The sequence below is a fragment of the Camellia sinensis genome, chromosome 4, assembly GCF_055761805.1.
Source record: "Camellia sinensis isolate YWXY chromosome 4, ASM5576180v1, whole genome shotgun sequence".
Classification (NCBI taxonomy): Eukaryota; Viridiplantae; Streptophyta; class Magnoliopsida; order Ericales; family Theaceae; genus Camellia; species Camellia sinensis.
The window spans coordinates 146,633,231-146,654,324 of record NC_138964.1 but is presented as its reverse complement, the minus strand read 5'-3'; the positions used below and the strand labels follow the sequence as shown (position 1 = coordinate 146,654,324).

Below are 21,094 nucleotides of genomic sequence, written 5' to 3'. Positions count from 1 at the left end.
TGGTTTGGGGATTGTAACTCCATCAACGGTAATTGTTGGTTCAGTCCACCCATTCATGACGGATTGCAAACTTTTTCATCAATAGATTTTAAAAAAGATCTCATCCGAGCTTTCCAAAAAGAATAATTGGATCCGTCAAGTAGGGGTGGTCGAACCATAGAATTTCCTTCACGAATTGTATCTATTATCACAAATCAAACAAGATCTCGTTCTAAAAGAATTTTTTTTAAAAAAAAATAGAACGACCTGCTCTGATACCAATTGAAAAATCTAGAAATCCCCTAGATGTTGATTTGTGATTATGTATCAATTTTAAGCAGAATATAACAATCCCAATCAAACAATCAAACAATCAAACAAAGAGACACAACGATTTAACGTGGAAAAAACCATAATTGGACACCTCCAACTGTGATAAAAAAACCACGGGCAACAGCCACAAGAACAATCCACTAAGAAGATTTAAAGGAATTACACAGGTATACTCTCAATTACCTAACGAATCCACAACGCCTAATTGAACCAACCTCTATGTGCCTCTTCCAACCCCATCTTCACCACGGAATTGTCTTTCTGATGAGCCACTCCGGATTCCACCAAAGCTTCAGGCTCGAACTCTTCAGAATCCACAACTGAAGAACAACTCTCTCTTTTGTGTATAACAAACAAACCTTTGATGTACTCTCTTTAAATCATGAGTTGAAAACTCAATAAAAACATCAAAGAAAACTAGCAAAATCTCTCCAGATATAAACCTTAAGATCCAAAAATAAGATCTGGAGAAGTTCCATCAATCCCCTAGTTTTTTGGAAAAAACCAAGTATTTATAGAGAACCAAAAGTAATCCTAGATTCAGAAGAAAATCAACTCCTTAATCAAATCTGGAAATCTGGGATCGCGCGGTCCGCTCGAGCTCAACACAGTCCGCTCGAGCGGACTGACCAAAAACAGCGTGCGAACAAACTGAGATGCGCTCGAGCGTAGTAGAATCCGCTCGAGCATAAAATCACACCCACCAGTATTTTTTGCTTACCCTGACAAAATACTGAGACCTGCTAATCTACGCTCGAGCGCACAGGGCTCCGCTCGAGCGGACAGAACAAAAACACAAAAAATTACAATTGAATCAACACAATGTTTTGTCTCCGGATTTGACAACATAGGTAGTACCTTCTCTGAAAAGCACAATTCGGGTTGGATTCGCATCTAAACACTCATAGCCTCACTGAAATAAAAGTGCGAAAAAAATACAACTGAAAGGAGTTTTGTCAAACGGGGTTGCCAAGAATAAAACCCAACAGTTTTGTTCCGAATTGAATTTCAATTAAACCTACCATAATGTTGTAGAAATTCCAACTAACACATAATTCAAGTCAATTTCGTGCGGATGCCGATGAGGCCTTCAATTCACAGAACAAAACAGAAATACAAACATATATTTCTATAGCAAACAGATATAAACACAAATAATACAATGCACATGCAATTAACTCAGGATTTCATTTTAATTACTTATTAAGTATGCTTAATCATTGTGTAACAATTAATCATGGGTCAGGGTTGTTACAATGATAAGTCAAAACTCGAGCAAAAATTAGTAGGGTAATGAAAAAGTATCCCAAAAAAAATTTGCCAATCAACTCATCAACCTAAGATTGAGTAATGAATTTTTTTTCAGCATTCTCTAAAAAAATAAAAAAAATAAAAAAATACATAATTCAAATCTCACAAATTCGACTTTTGAAAAAAAGTTATCTATTATAAGTAATTTTATTTAGTAATAAAAGAGGCTTGTACTTTACAAATGGTGGAGCATTGCAATTTGCCAAAATGTGCAATTTTTCTTTTTTTTTTTAGTCAATGAGATTCGAATTCTGATATTCGATTTACAATAACTCCATGTTATTACTGAACTCAAGACACTTATTATGTAGGTTGCATGCTGATTTAGCTTAATAGGATAAAACATGCCCTTATTCCTAGAAAAAGCCCTTCAATTTTTTGGGGGAACTCTTAAAAGTTTAGTAGTACAAAACACGAGGACCTTACTTATGTAGGTGTTTTGAACAATTTCTCTATTTATTGCAAAGACATGTCACTTGGTGTTATATATGTTACCTGTTGGAATTTTTGATTTTATAGACTTATTTTGGGCCATTTTTAAGCTCAAATTTAATTGAGGTCCACACGTCTTTTGAGGTGGGTTCAAGCGGTGACATGTTCCTTGTCGCACGACGAAAACGAATTGTCAAAACTATTTATGAGTGAATGAGAAGTTGACGTCGTTTTCAGATTCGTGAAAATAGGAAGTTGAAAAGTCAAATGTGGGATACCTTGTTTTGGGTGTCCCACATAGAAACTTTAAGAAAACTAATATGAGATATAAGCTTTAGGTTGACGTACATGGGTTGGGCCCCAAGTTTTACAAGAAGAGCAGTTATGGACAAAGTGGGCTTGACCTAAATCTACCACACATGCGCGTGGCACACTGCCCGACGCGGGTTGTGGGTCAAGTCCTAATTTAATTTTTTTTACAAAATTCATTTGAATTTTTTCAAATTCTTGCGGGAAAAATTTGAAATCCTAACAGGTCAATTCAAATGATTGCACCAAAATTCGAATTCGAATTTTTGCTTCCCAGAATAAATGCCTCATCTCCGGTCACCTCTCTTTACATTTCGGTCACACCTGTTCGACGGATTGTCTACCCTTCCGAACAGACATCTCATGGCCTATAAATACAGGGTCCCTCCAGCAGATTCAAATCATTCCAAATTTCCTTTCTGTTTTCCTTCTTGTACTACATTGTTCTTCATATTAGTTCATAGAGTTTTCAAGAGAGTTACAGAACACAGATTTGGTTCGCCTGACAGATTGTTTGTAGTACTGCTACAATCTGTGTAAGTGATCATTGTATCCTAAGAGATAGACGTCGATACTCCGTAAGCATTTGTGAGGCGGCAAATCTATCTCAAGGACAAAGTGTCACAAACTCAACTTGATCAGTCTTACTGATTTTTCTAAAACAAAAAATTTTCTGTAAGTAAAGTATTTTATTTGTTTCAGTTTTATTATTTATTTTACACAGAAGATTGTTCTAACATTACCTATAACCATATTGACTTGAATGAAAATTGGACTCCCAACTCCTCTAGCACCCCATGTTAGATAAAACTTTTAGCATAAAATAAATAAAACACATTTTATAGGATAAATTATTTTAGAATAACTTATCCCACTATATTATATTTGCAAATTAAACTTGACCTTTATAAAATTATGAGAACCGATTAAACTATGCATGAAGTGGCTAAATCCATTGCATATTCTTTGTTTGCCTTTTGTAGAAGGTTGGACTAATTTTGGCAGTTTTGAGTCATTGTGACCACAAAAATTGTGGCCCTCTAGCATTGTTGTTATTTTTATTATTTATTCTTGATTACATTATTTATTTATTTATTTATTTATTTATTTATTTTTGATAGAAAGTGAGTTACCATCATCATTGGATACCAAAATTAGTCCAACCTTGAGTATTGCAAACTCACTCACTCCAATAATATATTCATAATTCAACAAAAAGTGATACCACTTTTGATCTCCAAAATATCCCATGACTTAATTTATTAATTTTTAAATGGACCATGCTCACAATCTTAATAGCCAACATGTAATTATTCTGATGAAGAAAAAAAAACCTTGTAATTATTCTTTCCTTTTAAAAATTATCATCAGTGTCATGCGTGTACTATCCAACCTTGAGTGTTGCAAATTCACTCACCCCAATAATATACTATTCATAATTCAACAAAAAGTAATTTGTTCTCCAAAATATCCCTTTATTTTTTTATTTTTTTGTTATATAAGGTATCTAGATTAGTTTACTCACATCAGATTAAATCCCTACAATTCGAACAAATCTTTCGAAACAAGACTTATGTCCTGCAGTCTATGGCTCTAAGGTATGCATTTGCTGACCCCAATCATTACCCACTAAGCCAACCACCATGTGGTTATTCCCAAATATCCCATGACTTGATTTATTAATTTTTAAGATAAATTACAAATACACCCCTCAGGTTTGTTTAAAATGTGAATTGTCTCTTGTGGTTTGGAAAACTACAAATACATCCTTGTTGTGTGGGTAAAAATCTGATCACACTGCCCGTTTAGTGATCAGCAGCTAAGCACCGGCAGAATAGATGGCTCCAGCAACCTGTAACAGAAAAGAAAAGCTCCGGCGGTGGTTCTTCCACCCGGGGACACTCCGACGATCAAGTCAGTATGATTCTCAAGGATAATCAAGTACTAAATTGAATACTCAAAGTCTGAATTACATACCTTAGACCCACGGGGGTGCCTCTCTTTTATAATATACTCAATCCAAGTCCCACTAGAAGTATGACTTCTATGAACTCTAGTTCACTGCTTACTCTGGACTCTTTTAAGTGATAGAGATAAACTCCCTAAGAGTTTAATCCATATCTTGATTCAATCCTCTTTGCCTTAGGATTCTCGCCCCTTATCTCGGGATCCGACATCTTCGGAGATGACCTCGGCTTCTCCGATATTACCTCGGCTTAACTACCAGGGCACGTGGCACCTCGGCTGACATGCCGGCGTCACCATGCCACGTGTTGGTATCCTGAAAATACATCCCCACACTTGTCAAAAAAATTTATTTAACATAACTAATTGAAAAAATGAAATTTCTAACTATTCACCTATATAATAATAAAATTATCTGAATTATTAATTGAAATGAAATTTTAACATTATTAAAAACTGTTAATTAATTTGATGATTTATTAATAAAAGGATCCATTTATTATAAAATTAGAAACCTTAGGGTCATAATGTAATTTCTAAAATCACATAGAATAATTTGTAATCTAAGTAAATCTCAAAGGATGTGTTTATAATTTATCCTAATTTTTAAATGGACCATGCTCACAATAATAGCGAACTTGTAATTATTCTGATGATTGAAAAAGAAAAAAGAAAAAAAAACCTTGTAATTATTCTTTCTTTAGAGTTCATTTAAGATGTGAATTGACTTTTTAAAATTTTGATTATCTTAGTCTGGAATTAAAAAGTTTCGTTTGTGATACATTTTTTTGACTTTTTTTACTTTTGTGAGAGAAAAAATGAAATGGTTATAGATTAAATGTGACATTTTATCTTATTTGGCTAAAATAGTCTATTTTGTATTATATGGCTATTTTAGCCCAAATCTTTTTCCCAAGCAAGCTCGTAGCGTCATATGTGTACTTAGGCCTCGTTTAGAAATATGTTTTTTTTAGTAACTTTTTAAATTTTGATTAAAATATAATGTAAAAAAACACTAATATGTTTGAGATGAATTTTTGATTTTTTACGAAAAGATGTGCAAAAAGTAGAGAGAAAAGAGAATATTTGACTTTTTGTATAGATTATTGACTTTTTGCTTTTTTAGTGACTTTTAACTTTTTGACTAAAATCACCACTAGTCAAATGAGACTTTAGTGAGTGTTTGGAAAGTTGCTATTTTAGTTTTTGACTATTTTAGTAGGCTAAAATTTTTATATTTGGAAAAATAGTAAGATTTTTTTTATAGTTGGATGTAATATTTATGAGAAAAAACTAAAACGATTATAAATTTGATGTGATATTTTATTTTATTAATTATTTTCACTTATTTTATCTTTTTATAAATTTTTAAAAAATTAAAAAATAGTCTTATCAAACACCTCATATTTCACTAGTTATACAAATAAAATATTTGAAAACATAAAAAAAAATTCTCAAAATTAAACACATATGAAAGATAAATAAGTGAGATCCACGTGTTTGGGTTCATATGTGGCCGCACGTCTTTGTTTTCCCTCTATAATGAATCTGTGAAATTTTCTTCCACTTCTAACACATTTGTTATATATAAATATAAAAAAGGATTAATTATTTAAAAGTCCTATCTACATATTTGGTGGTAGTTTAGATTCTATTAAAAAAAATTTGAACCAATAAGTCCCATTTAAAGGTAAATAGACGTTTTGCCCTTTAATCCCCAAACTGAGAATGTTCTCAATTTTAAAACTGAGAATGTTCTTAATTTATAATTATCAAAACTAAAAAAAAATTCAATTTTTTTCTAGTATGAACTAAGAATATTATCAAAACTAAAAAATTTATAATTATCAATTTTGAGAAATTTCTCAATTTGTTTCATAATTAAAATTGAGAATATTATAAACTGAGAAGATCTTCAATCTCTCTCTCTTTCTTTCTCTCTAATGGCAGTGGCGTGGCATCTGTGAACTCAGTGAAAACCACCGTCCTCCAAACATATACATTATCTCACTCTTCTCTCTCTCTGTCTCTGTCTCTCTCTCTATAAAGCCCCATCCATTACTACTGCCAACATCAACAATGGAATCCTCAGACTCAGACCCTTTCAATTCGTTCAAGTCGAAGAAGATGGTCAGTTCATCATCATCGAAGCCATTATCGTCTGATCAAATGACCAAAGCTCACTCGGATCTGACTCCATGGAGCTCCAAGACCCCCGAGAAGCCAGCGAACCCTCTAGGTCGAGTTCGGAATCGCCAGACGTCAGATCGAGATAGTCTGATGGAAAGCAGATCAGGTCGAAGCCCAGTGATAATGCGATCGGTAAATCGAAGAAGAATGTTGATGGGTCAATAAGGGAGAGAAGAAGCCCGCTGAGAAGAAGCCAGCGGAGGAGAAGAAGAGCACTGTCGCCGAGAAAGCTTCGGCGGAGAAGAAGCTGAAGGCGAGGAAGAAGCTGCCCAAGGAGGACGAAACAGCTGCCGGAGACAAGAAGAAGAAGAAGAAGAAGAGGACGAAGAAGAGCGTCGAGACCTACAAGATCTACATCTTCAAGGTGTTGAAGCAGGTTCATCCTGACATCGGGATCTCGAGCAAGGCCATGGGGATCAGAGACAGTTTGCCTGAAGTTTGTTGGAAGGGTAAATTAGTTTATTAAAAATTAATGGGACCTGATGGAACAAATAATTTTATCTAAGACTTAATGGATCATAAGTTCACAAAATGAGACTTGTATGTAAATGTCCCATATAAAAATGTGAGAGTTGTCAGAGTTGTATGACATTTTTATGAGTGAACCACTACTTCATAAGCTACTTTAGTTAGATGGTTAAAATTTATTTTTAATTTTTAATTTATTTTGAATTAAGTTATTTTTTTATTTTTTTATAAGTTTTTCTTTAAAGAATTTTAAAAAATTAAAAAATTAACTTTTAACCATCTTTTCAAAATAATCCTATATGTTGTCATGTGATAGGGCTCCTCCTATTGTTATTTTTTTTTTAAAGGGTAAATTACATTGACACTTTTGAGGTTTTTATTTAATATATATTTCTTCCTCATATGTGAAAAATTACATTTTCCTCCCCGAGGTTTCTAATTTCATTGCAAATTGTCTTTTAGATTGCAGATATCATGCCCTAAAAATTTTTAAATGACCATCTTGTTATTTTTTCTAACATTTCTTCTTCCTATCATCATGTACAATTTTCTATCATTAAATTTTATCTGAACATATCCTTATTGAGTGCTGATATACAAACATAAATTTTATATAAAATTTTCAAACATAATAATATAACTTAATGACAATATTTCACTTTAAAATAAAACATCTATAAACATGATTTATATTTACAATAAAATTATTATTACAACATTTTTATGATATTTTTTGTATAAATTTTTATATATGAATATAATTTTCATTTTTATTTTCACCATTACGTCTAGATTAGATCAATTTAATTTACATGTATTTAAAAAGTAAAAAAATTGTACAGATTTTTTTAAAAAAAAAATCATTGAATACAACAAAATAAGATATTGTATTAAATTTTTATATTTTTGTATTTGGTGAATTTAAAAAAATACTAAATATTATACTTCTTAAGTATATCTAGATTAGGTGTATCTACAAAATAATAATAAAAATTACTTAAAATATTAAAAAAATTATTAAAAATAAAAATATATGAAAAATAAAATAATTCATTTTTTGTGTAAGTTAAATCAAAGAAGATGATTGTTATTTCTCTTTAAATGACATGAATAAAATATCTGTATTATTTTATTATTTTATATGTATAACGGTTAAGAGACAAATATGTTATTTTAATCTGACATAAAGTAAATGTACTTTTTTAAATATAAAGAAATAATTTATATTAAACAAAAACCTCATATGTCTGTAATTTACCTTTATTTTTATTTTGAGTAGTACTCATTGCTCATGACCAACCTTCATTCCAACAGATAAATCCATATAAATAGATAAATACTATTATAAATTCACATAAAATAGTAGAGTTTACATTAATAAATTCACATAAAATTCAAGTATTTGTGTTTAGTGATAATAAAAAAAAAATTGAAATAACAAATCATTTAAATTTAGTATTTTTTTTATATAAATATATATTGGAAGTTAAGGTTCTCACTTTTAAAACATAATTCTTTGAACTAAGTTTGAAATTAGCTTTTTTGGGGGAAATTGATTAAAAGTCACTTCTCAGCTTTTAACCCATGTTGAGTCACACCATCTCTAACATTTTTTACATATTTTTTCAAAAAAAGTAAAAACAAAAAAAAAAAATCAAAAAATTAAGTTTTAATCATCTTCCCAAAACACTCCTTAGTATTTAAACATAATCAATCTATTGTCACAATCTAAGCTCTGATATGACTTGTATGTAATCTAAAATTTCATTAGTTCACTTATTTATTTATTTTGTAATTGATTTAATCGTTGTGAGAGAAAAAGTAAAATGATTATTATTTAAATGTCACATTTTATCTTATTAACTAAATTATCGTGTTTTGTCTTCATTGGATAATTTAATCAAAATAACTCATACCAAATGAAACCTGAAACAAGAATCTTCAACATTATTAAAAATAAATTCAATAATAATTCAATTCCATTAAGTATTTAGTACTATTTTGATTCTCAAGAAGAAAAGAAAAAAAAAGTATTTAGTACTATTAAATCTTTTTATTGCTTTGAATAACCATAACTCCATTAATTGAAATTCATTTTGGAGTGGGGTCTGAGATTAGGCCATTAGTCCATTAATAAATTTTAACCGATTAATTGATAAAAATCTGTAGATAATTCATATGAAATATTTGCGAATTTTAATAGCTAGTATTTACTGTTGCCATGTGAAAACACCTAAAATGCTTGCTGTTCTATTTAAAATGAACACCTTTATGTAATTATTTCAGATTTTGATTTTAAATATTTTTAAATTTTAATAATTCCTTATGTTATTTTTTCCACAAGTGATTGATTTTCATAGCGCACTCATATTTAGAAAAAGCTGGATTTCAACCACTGAAATAATAACTAATTATTTCAAAATTTTAGATAATGATTTTATTAAAAAAAAGAGTGATGTTATATAAAAAAAATAAAAATAAAATAACCTGTTGAATAATTTTTAGTAGTTTTGATAAAAATGTGTTTTTTAAAATTCAAGTTAAGAGAACTTTTAAAAGTATATATTTTTAAAAAAGGGGAAATTGTAAATCTATGGTACAATGAAAAAATATTTACATTTTTATAATGATGCAATTTTTTTTGTGTTCACAGTGCAAGTTCTTTCTATGCATGATGCAAACTTGCAAAAAAAAAAAAAAAAAAAAAAAAAAATCATTTATAATATAATTATATATATTTTTTATTATTTCACTGATCTGCAATTTTCTTTTCCTATTAAACAATGCCATCAATTTGAGTTACATTTTCCAAAAAACATGATGGTCATTTATATTATTGAAAGAGTCATGCTATGCAATTAAAAATATATATATAATTTTCATGATGTAATTAATTATAAACTTTTCATGTTAAAATAAAATAGTATTAAAAATAAATTTATTTATAATAATAATATTGTTACACTTTCTTGTCAATTTTTTTTGTTTAAATTTTATGTGTAAATATTCATCCAAAAAAATTTATGTGGCGTTTGGGAAGTTGTTGCCTGTGTTTGGCAAGGGCTTTTACAGGTTTTTTTGGCTATTTTAGCCACAAAAAATAAAATAGGCTATTTTAGCCATAACAAACAAAACATCACATCCAACCTATAATCATTACATTCTTCTCTCACAAAAAAAGTCAAAAAAGTCAAAAAGCCAAAAAGCCCTTCCCAAACCAAGCTTTTTAGCCCAGGCTAAAATAGCCAAAAAAGCCAAAAAGCCAAAAAACCAACCCACTTCCCAAACGGAGGCTTAGTATGTTATTTTAGTTTTTGACTATTTTAGTAGGCTAAAAATTTTGTGTTTGAGAAGATAGTTGAATTTTTTTATAGTTAGATGTAATGTTTGTGAGAGAACAAGTGAAATGATTATGAATTTGATGTAATATTTTATCTTATTAATTATTTTAACCTATTTTATCTTTATATAAATTTTAACCCAAAAAAATTCAAAAAAACCCTTCCCAAACACCCCATATGTGCATATAGAATATGTGCAGTTATCAGTCGATGGACATAACGGTTAAGGGCAAAGCCGTCATAAGAAAAACAGAAACCTCCTATCACACTGCCACGTGGCAAGTTCTAGAAGGACCGCGAACAAATATAAAAATCTGCGGTTGCAGGCGCGGGTTCGGCGAGAAGTCGGCTTCTTCTGTACTCTGACATTCCAACTCTGCAAAATATTTTTAAAAAGAAAATTGCTGTTCAATATTAAAACAGCAATGATTCATCCCACTAAAAACATCACCACTAATAGCACTAATGCATTAAAAAAGTAAAAAAAAAAAATATAACTCCAAGATCAAAACATCACATCATTAATGGCGAGACCTACTGCCACCTAATTAGTGGGAGCACTAATTAATACTCCCAAACATTTTTCATATTAAAAAGTAGATTCAATTTTCAAGTTTAAGGAGTGTTATTAGAATTAATTAAAATATTAAAGATAATATTTTTTTTCATATTTTTTTAATTATTAACAAATTATATTATTTACACATAATTTAAAAATAAATATAAAAAGTAAATTTCTATATTATTTTTTTCAAGAATTAAAAAAACAAAACTTTATAAAAAATATACTATTTTCTCTCTCTAAAAAAATAGGATAAATTACAAATACATCCCTGATGTTTATTTAAAGTACATATTATTTCATGTGATTTGAAAAATTACAAATATTTCATTGTTATAATTTTTTTTATTTAATAAAATTAACTATAAAAATAAAATTCATAATTACTCTCCTATACAATAATAAAATTATCTAAATTATTAATTGAAATATATTTCTAATATCATTAAAAACTGTTAATTGATTTGATGATTTATTAATAAATAGTGCGATTTGTTATGAAATTATAAATCTCAAGGGATGAAATGTAAGTTTCAAAATCACAGAGTGTGATTCGTATTTTAATTAAACCTCAAGGGTGTATTTATAATTTATCCAAAAATATATATATGAGTTCTGCTATTAGCACTACATTAATTATTTTAGATTCCCAATTTTTTAGTTTTTTTTATTACAATAATAATCTCAAATGAAATTGCTAAAAAGGACATCAAAAATTTTAGAGCACCTCATCTCGCAATTAAGCTCACACACCCACTAAATCATGAGTTAGGATTTATGAGACTATCTACCTCCATCACCACCCATCAATTTTCTCCAAATCCCACATTCAAAACCCGTTTACTCTTAAAATCTTGAAAATTCTTTGGCAGCAATATTCCAGCAGCAATGGTGAGAACCATTTGATTACATATACTTCTCTAGAAGTGACAATGAGTGAAAGTTTTTCTGGCAGTCACAACTCTATGAGTTAAGAGGAGTACAATAATAAAAACTAAGAAGAGATTCATAACTTTGATAGTATTCTTAACTCAAAGGCGATGGACCTTATAATAGTAAGTTTCTTAAAAAAAAATGACAAAACTAGTGAAAATTGTTTGTTATTTTTTCAAGACTAAACTCCCGAATATATGATTAAAATTCGGGTACACATGTTCAAATATTGATTATTTGTTCAGGAACAAATAATCGAACATTTCTTATTTGTTCGGAAACAGATAATCGAAGCAATAATAGAAGCCAACAAGCAAAGAAGGTCTGACCATCCTGGAGGGTCAACCAAATGGTGAAATACTGTCCAGTTTTGCTCACATAGACGGTGAGGCCATGGATGAATCACAGAAAACTAACTAGAGAAATATAAAAGTGGATTGTATTGTATGTGTGAAAAGAAGTAAAAAGTAAAAAAATTAAACATATTGACAAACCTCATAATGAAGTAAAGAAAAAACTTATTAATCACTACAAAAAAAATTTCATTGGTTTTGGGATGTTTCACCATTGTGGGTTTTGTTAGGTTTAGGGAGTGAAGTATTTTGAGATGTGGGAGTGTGCATTTGAATGGAAGAAATATTTTTACAATGATAATTTTAATATTATTTAGAGGGAAAAAAAATTTAAAAGGTTTTAAAATTTATAAGTGAGATTCAAAGAAATAGAAGGTGCAAAATAATTAACGAGGGGTTAATAACAACTCTATATACTATTTTTGTTCCCATTTTGCCCCTACCCTTCTTGTAAAATCCCCAGTTCTCTCTCCTCCTCTCTGCCCCATCATCAAATATATACCCTTGTCTTTTCTCACTCTCTCTCGTTCTCTCTCTCGTTCTCTTCATCTATCTATATAACACTCGGTGGAACACAAAAACACCACCCTTTGGTGTCCTCTTTCATGGGTTGTTTCTGAGGTAGTACAACTTTTTAACGTTTCTGTTTTTCTGTTTCTGTTTTCTGCTAGTTTAATCCATGTTCTTTTGTACCCTTTTTATCCTTTTATCGTTATTATTATTGGATCAGTTGGTGAAGAGGTCAACCTTCAGACTTTTCTTTGATTCTTTCTGTGTGTTTCTAATTGTTTTTTTTTTGTGTGTGTGTGTGTGTGTGTGTGTGTGTGTGTGTGTTTTTGGGTTTGTTATGTTGATTTTCATGTCTATGTTTCTAATGGGCTTTGTACTTTGGGGTTTGTTTTGTTGATTTCATATTTAGCTGATCTGAGTTCTTGATGAATTACAGTTCTTTTTCCTTCAATTCTCAGAGTTTCTTGTGTAGATTTCATATTTAGATTATCTGAGTTCTTGATGAATTACAGTTTTTTTCCCCCTCACTTTCTCAATCATCAAACAAGTGAAAAGAGTCCTCTTTCTCTCAATTCCTTTTCTTTTCTCACCAAACCACTCAATCCAAACAGACTGTTCATGTATTGATGTGTAAAGATTATTTATAAGAAACTTCTGTTATTACATGATGTGTGTATAAATAAAGAACTCAGAAACTTATAATAATTCATGTCTTAATGTCTAAAAACATAAAAATAAATAAATAAATAAATAAATAAATTGGATAATAGTTTTGCTTAATTAGAAATTTATTCCAAACATATCTCATTCTTGTTTGGATCTGAAATATATATATTGAATTCTGATTTTTCTTTGTAATTGAAACATCTGTTGCAGATAAATTATTTTTAAGTTATTTCTCGATTAGGGTTTCGTAAAATGCCTGGAGTTGTTGTGGAAGGAATTCATGAAGACGAGATAGTTCATGAAAATGGAAATTCTACACCTTTGAAGGAAAATTCAGTTCAAAACAAGTCACCCGAAAGTCCATTGAGTCCGCGGAGTCCTCGAAGTGCAGCTGTGATTGAGGCCTCTTTCGATGGAGCGGTGGACACCTCAATCGAGCAGCTTTACGATAATGTATGTGAGATGCAGAGTTCTGATCAGTCGCCCTCGAGGGCTAGTTTTGGATCAGAGGGCTCAGAGACGAGGATTGACTCGGAGTTGCGCCATCTTGTTGGGGGGGAGAGGAGGGAAGTCGAGATAATGGAAGAAGAGGGAGAAGTGGAAAAACCGGGAAATGACTGTCATAGTGATTCCGGTTCCAAGAAATCGGGGAAAATGGATAATACCCAATCTTCTAGTACAAATTTGCCTTCCCGGGCACAATCAAAGAAAGCTTCTCACGTGCATTTGGAAACACAAGCATCAAAAGGATCAAACCCCAATAGCAAAAGTCCGCAAGAGAAGCCTCCTATAGATAAGAATTCAAGAAAACCAATAAAACGGAGGAATTCACCACTGGGGAGGTTGAAATTGAAGAATGGGACCGAGGACTCGTCTGGGTCGGGGTTAGAAAACTCAGATCTTGGACCATTTCTGCTTAAGCAAGCAAGGGATTTGATTTCCTCTGGGGATAATCCCCAAAAAGCCCTTGAGTTAGCTCTTCGTGCAGCGAAATCGTTTGAGAAATGTTCAAATGGAAAGCCCGGTTTAGATATGGTCATGTGCCTACACATCACTGCAGCTATATATTGTAATTTAGGCCAGTATTGCGATGCAATTCCAATTCTTGTGCAGTCGATTGAGGTTCCAGTGATTGAGGAAGGTGAAGATCACGCCCTTGCTAAATTTTCTGGTCATATGCAATTGGGTGACACGTATGCGATGTTGGGCCAGCTTCAGAAATCTATAGCTTGTTACGCAGCTGGTTTGGAAGTCCAGCGACGAGTTTTGGGAGATACAGATCCGAGAGTTGGCGAGACTTATAGGTACTTGGCCGAAGCTCATGTTCAAGCATTACAATTCGATGAGGCAGAGAAGTATTGTCAAATGGGTCTGGACATCCACAAAGAGAATGGCTCGCCTGCTTCGCTCGAAGAGGCCGCGGATAGGAGGCTCATGGGCCTTATATGCGAAGCAAAAGGCAATCACGAGGCTGCCCTCGAGCACCTTGTTTTGGCTAGCATGGCCATGGCGGCGAATGGGCTTGAAACTGAAGTGGCATTGGTGGATTGCAGCATTGGTGACATGTACTTGTCGTTGGCTCGATACGATGAGGCAGTTTTTGCATATCAGAAAGCGCTCACGGTTTTCAAGTCCTCCAAAGGAGAAAATCACCCATTGGTTGCTTCTGTTTTTGTCCGTTTGGCTGATTTGTATAACAAGACGGGTAAATTTAGGGAATCAAAATCCTACTGTGAGAACGCCCTTCGAATTTATCTAACGCCTGTTGTTGGGATTCCTCCTGAAGAGATTGCCAGTGGTCTCACCGATGTGTCTGCAATTTATGAATCAATGAATGAACTCGAACAAGCGCTCAATCTGTTACAAAAGTCATTAAACATATACAATGATGCCCCGGGGCAGCAGAGCACGACTGCAGGAATCGAAGCCCAAATGGGAGTCATGTACTATATGTTAGGAAACTACTCTGAGTCTTACACCTCCTTCAAAAACGCTATTTCAAAGCTCCGCGCAAGTGGGGAGAAGAAATCTGCATTCTTTGGGATTGTGCTAAACCAAATGGGGCTGACGTGTGTGCAGCGTTGTGATATAAATGAGGCTGTGGAGTTGTTTGAAGAGGCGAGGAGTGTTTTGGAACAAGAGTATGGACCCTATCATGCCGACACGCTTGGGGTGTATAGCAATCTTGCTGGCGCGTATGACGCGATTGGAAGGTATAAATATGCACCCTTTACATTCTTGTTTCTTTATTGTCATGATTTTTCAAATTTTACTTTTGGTTAACATTTTCACTATATGTTCCCCTTTTCATTCTTGTGGTTTTTATACAATCATCACATATCTTTTCTATGCTGAACAGTCAGATGATTTTTTTTTTGTTTGTATTTGTATTTGAAAACAAAGAAGAAACATGTTTTGGTTTGTTGTTTTTGTTTCCGAAATTTGAAAAAAAAAAAAAAAACAAAATCGATTCCACTAGTTTTGAAAGCAAGCAAAAACATAAGTGAACTTTGCATACTCCTATCCTGTACCCCTCTGGCCCCCCACTGTACAGCACCATGTGAGTTGATTGTATGTTTGGTTGAGTTTTCAAAACTTGTCTTCTATTTTTTTGTCCCCTTAAATTTAAAAACTAGTTCCGCCCCAAAAAAGAGAAACCTATATGAAAATAATGAGTGATTTTTTATTTATTTTTTAAATATTTTTTACCAAACTAGTATTTATGTTTTCAAAAAATAGATGTCTAAAGACTGAATCAAACAAGGATTTCTTGGAATTCTATGATTAGTGGTTCTGCACTATCAGAAGATGGGTTGAAGGTTGCTTGGGAGTTGTTTGCAATGCCATTATAGTTGGGTTGGGTGTTATTGCAAGGAAGCATTGAAAAACAAATACAGAAATTAATTTTTTGGGTTACCAAATACATATATTTTTTGTATTCAAAACATGTGTGTTCCAAACACGTTTCCTATGTTTCATGTTTTCTGTTGTCAAAAACAATGAAAACTGACATAGTTACTAAATGCAACCAAAGAATTTCGATGAAATAATTTAGTTTCTGCTTCTTTTTTTTTTTTTTGTTAAATGCAATTTTTCTTTTGGTTTCTTGTATAGATTGGATGAAGCAATTGCAATGTTAGAACATGTTGTGGGAATGAGAGAGGAAAAGCTTGGGACAGCGAATCCCGATGTGGACAATGAAAAGAAGAGGTTGGCCGAGTTATTGAAAGAAGCAGGTCGGGTCCGTAGTCGAAAAAACAGATCATTAGAGAACCTCCTTGATGCCAATCATCATCATACCATAAAAAAAGTTGAGATTAAGGTATAAGAATTTTTATATTATTGAGAATGATGTAATATAGAAAATATGTATAAACCAAGAACCTAAAAGAAAAGAAAGAAAGAAAAGATAAAGAAGTATAGGGTGGTTGGTGTGTTGATTAGATTCTTGTTTTGGGTATCAAATGAAATTATGTTTTTAATATTGATTTATTTTATTTATATTGATTGAAGGTGATTGATTCTGTTTAGTATTATAATGTTTAAATGATTGTGAAGATTTCTTGGTGTTATTATAAGTATGTTTGTGTTCAATGATTGATACTTTTTCTGCACTATTGAAGCACGGAAATTCTTGATAGGATGTCCCCACGTAAAGCAAGAAGAATAAAGATGAACATGGAATGTCTTTTTAAAATTATGTTTGGATTTTAAATTTAGATAGAGATTTAAAAATAGAAATATAAATGGAAAGGAAATTTTCATTCTCTTTTTAAATCTTTATCTAAATTTATGATCCAAATACAATTTAAAAATTTAAAGCATAATCAATTGCTGTTATTTACAGGCTTGAATCACTCAATTTATATATAGTGACTCTGATTTTGAATGTTTTTTGGAGACTTGTGTTAAAAAGTCATTAACTGTTTCAAAAGCTTAAATTGTTATGAAATCAGTATCTAACAGCCTTATCAGGTGGTTATGGGGGTGTCGACTTTCTAATGCTTCTTGCAATGAGTTTTGGTTGATAAGTGAATAGGGATGACAACGGAGCAGGAGGGTGCGGGGACAAGTTTTAATTTTGTAATCTAAGCCACAAGAAATGCTCAATATAGATCATAATTCTAAATCGCAGTATCGGGTGACGTAACGGTATCGATCGCGGAGTATCGGTATTGGTAGTATCGGCCGGTACGTATTGGAAATCGTGTGTCGCGGCCATAAAATTTTAAAAATCAGTGACAATCCTTCTGAAACTCAATTTTATACATTTTTTTGACTGTTTTAACCTTAATTTGTGATATTTTAATCAAAATTTTGATATATAAGGGCACTTTTAACTCATTTTTTAACTAAATGGTATATATTTATTTTAGTCTCAATTATAACTTTTAATTATCTACAATTTAAAATAAATTCACAACAATATACCAACTAGACCCACGAGTTGGTTAAAGGAACATATGAGCCAAGATTGCCCAAAACAACCCACCAACTATCTTGAGTAAAATATTTTGGCCCAAAACTATCAATATACATTTATATAAAATATGAATATAAAAGATATACTCAGTACCTAGGTAGGTTGCTACTGTAGCCTCAAAGCTTCAACAGCGCATGACCCAGAAAGCATTCTGAAACACATCGGAAGCCGCCGAAGAACATCACGACCTCGTCGTGAACCTTATAGTTGCACTCCCACTTTAGCGAAGACCAGCAATCCAAAACCAGAAACAGCATCGGAGCCACGAGCAACTCTCTGTGCTTTATTTCATCTGTATCGGCGACAACCAAGCTGTATCGGACCGTATCGCCCAATGTATCGGTTTCAGGCCGCTACATACCAGGACTCGGACGCTACGGCTGCGAATTTCATTCTCACCGGTATACCGGTCGATATCCGAATCGGTGCTATGATTTTTCGGTACGAATCGGCCGGTACGTGCTGGCCGATATTTAGAACTATGATATAGATATAGTATTTGAGGCTTGTAACTCTTGTAGCATGAGTTTTATTCTTGCGTATTGCAACTATTATGAAATTGTAACACATAATCAAGATTAGTAAGACTCGAAAAATAAAGAAGAACAAATATTTAATAATTATAAAATCAAACACACATACACACAAGAACATACAATTTATTTGGTTTACTCCAAACTGAAAGACTATGTCCACGTTCATTGTTTTTCCATTATGATCATGAAAGGTCAGCCCTCAACTACATATACAAAAATTAGGGCAATATGTCACCATACAAAAACACCAAAAATAACCCCTTATTCTAAATTCGAGAGAACCCAGTAGTATTTATTAGTATCGTTACTGCCCAATTTTCCTCTACCAATGTAGCAAAAAGAAATTCCATGTGGATGGTACTTTGTACTTTAGAAGTTTGATTTCCCTCTCAAGTGTCTACAATGGTTAATGTCTGTGGACGCACAGCGAATGGTTTTGGGGGAATCTACTGTCTATACTAACCATTTTTTTTGAGTTCATTCATGGCATCCATTTATTTATATACATAATAGTAGGTGAGCTTTGCCCAGAAAAATCAATATATTCATGGTTGCATTCGAGCATGCGAGTGAATCTACTTAGAAAACTGGGCATAGCACCGTGTTGTGAGCCTGTGAAAGTATGTTTTAAATTTATTTTAATGATTCGAATTATTTATAGTGTAAGGTTCGTTGGGTAGATCATCCATAAAAAAAATATTTAAGTTAATTAGACACTTATAACTTACAAGAAAATCACGTTTATATTTAAGAAAATAAATAGTTAATATAATTTAAATAATTTTTTAGACTTACTATTCATCTTGATCATGAGGGTATATTTGTCTGATTAATTTTATTTTTTATATAAATAATATACTCAACAAATTTTATAATATAAATTATTTGAATTATTAAAATATAGTTAAAATAATCCTCACATTGTGTGACAGCATAAGTGTTACCCCACCCCAATTCAGAAAAATGAGAAGCAATACTTTAAATTTTACTTGGACTATAAAAGGTAACAACCCAGGGGTGGGTGCCATTGTGGTTAAGGCTTAGGATTTAAGTCCCAAGGTCACAAGTTCAATTCCCTTCCCCTCGGCCAATCTCTTGGGCGAAACACAGTTGGTTAGGAGGTTGAACCTCAAGTTGTCTAATCAGCACTTGGTATAAGTTCAATACTCCCCCACTGTGTGAGTCCTGACTTAAGCGGAGCTTGTCTTGGGAGGTCGGGGCAAGTACCCAGGTTATAGTCTCCTCGCTCGGAACAGCTAACAGGTCACCATAGATTCAATACTCCCCCGCTATGTGAGTCCTGATTTAAGCAGAGCTTGTCTTGGGAGGTTGAGGCAAGTTCCCAGATTATAGTCTCCTCGCTCGGAACGGCTAACAGGTAATACTCCCCCGCTATGTGAGTCCTGACTTAAGCGGAGCTTGTCTTGGGAGGTCGAGGCAAGTTCCCAAGTTATAGTCTCCTCGCTCGAAACGGCTAACAGGTCACCCTGGTGATCTCTGCAATGGGCGCTGCCTTAGACCTGCGGAAGGATAGGAAGGATTTTCCAGTTTAAAAAAAAAAAAAAAAACATAAGAGCCGAAATACCTTTGTGGCATTTGGCGTGGCCTACTCCATGTCAAATTTGACGCAAATTTGACGTATGGTGAAGCGAATAACAATCAGCTTGTGTAGACACCCCATTTTTGACCGTCCTCAAGACTTGGACGTCACCGTTTGAACACTCGGTGATCATCCTTGTTTTGTGTTCGTCTTGAATTCCCGGAGGTCTCGGCTACGCACCTTGCCTCAGGATCTCTCGACTTGACTGCTTTGTGTTTGGGTTTGCACCAAACACTTGTGTTTTTGCTTTGGAGGGCACGGAATGGCTTGTTGGCCATCCCCACACTCCACCGGCCATGGCTTGAGGCCACCGGCTGTGTTTTGTTGCCATCGGCCAAATGTTTGGCCGACCGGCACTCTGGATGGTCGACCGGCCATCTATTTTGGTCAGATTGCATTTTTGGCTAGCCGACCACTGTTCATCTGCTTTTGCAGATATTTTTTATGCCAGCTGTGCTAGCTGACATACACTCTGCTCCCCTTCATACACGTGTATGGAGGGATCTCCCTCTTAACTAGCTTGTTTGGAAAGCTTTACAAGAGGGATTGTCTATAAGAAGGAGGCTTTTCTCTCTCCATTAGGGTTAGAAAATTTTCAGAAGAGCTCTAAGATTAGGGTTTGAGTTTGTATCTATTCCATCTCTATATCTCTCTCTCTCTTTTTGCCTTGTGTGTGTGTTTAGTCTTACTATTGCACACAAACACCTAGTCCTACACCTTCTCTTGGTTGCTGAGGGGCCAGAAGGCTGTTCTTGGTGTTTTTGGGTGGTTTTGAGCTTGAAGAAGCTGCTGGAGCATCATTCTTGAAGGGGGTCAACAGGGTAAGAACTTACTCATTTTTCTCCATTTTTGCATAACTTTTTAACCAATCTTGCAACTGTTTTTAGACTTTGTGTATAACATATAAAAGTCTTTTTTTGTGCCTGCTCTAAATAGTTGTTTAAGAGTGTTTTGAGCTTTGGGGTTGTTTGACCCCTCTTAGGCTTTGTTTGGCCCCCATTTTGTGTTATTTTGGTGAGTTCCGGGATCACCTTGTTTGGGCCTGAGGATGGTGGTTTAAGGTCCTAAGAAGGAGAAGGCCACCCCCTCTCCTTGTTGTCTTCAATAATGGCTATTTAAGCCT

At 33.0% G+C, this 21,094-nt stretch overlaps 1 protein-coding gene across 1 annotated transcript; it reads left to right on the top strand.

Annotated features, from left to right (window-relative positions):
* Positions 1–12,657: 12,657 nt before the first annotated feature.
* LOC114262671 (protein KINESIN LIGHT CHAIN-RELATED 3) lies at positions 12,658–16,876 on the top strand. The gene is made up of 3 exons (XM_028203047.2): positions 12,658–12,797; positions 13,563–15,565; positions 16,467–16,876. The coding sequence occupies exons 2-3, from the start codon at positions 13,605–13,607 to the stop codon at positions 16,678–16,680; spliced, it is 2,175 nt and encodes a 724-aa protein (XP_028058848.2). The 5' UTR covers positions 12,658–12,797; positions 13,563–13,604; the 3' UTR covers positions 16,681–16,876.
* Positions 16,877–21,094: the final 4,218 nt, after the last annotated feature.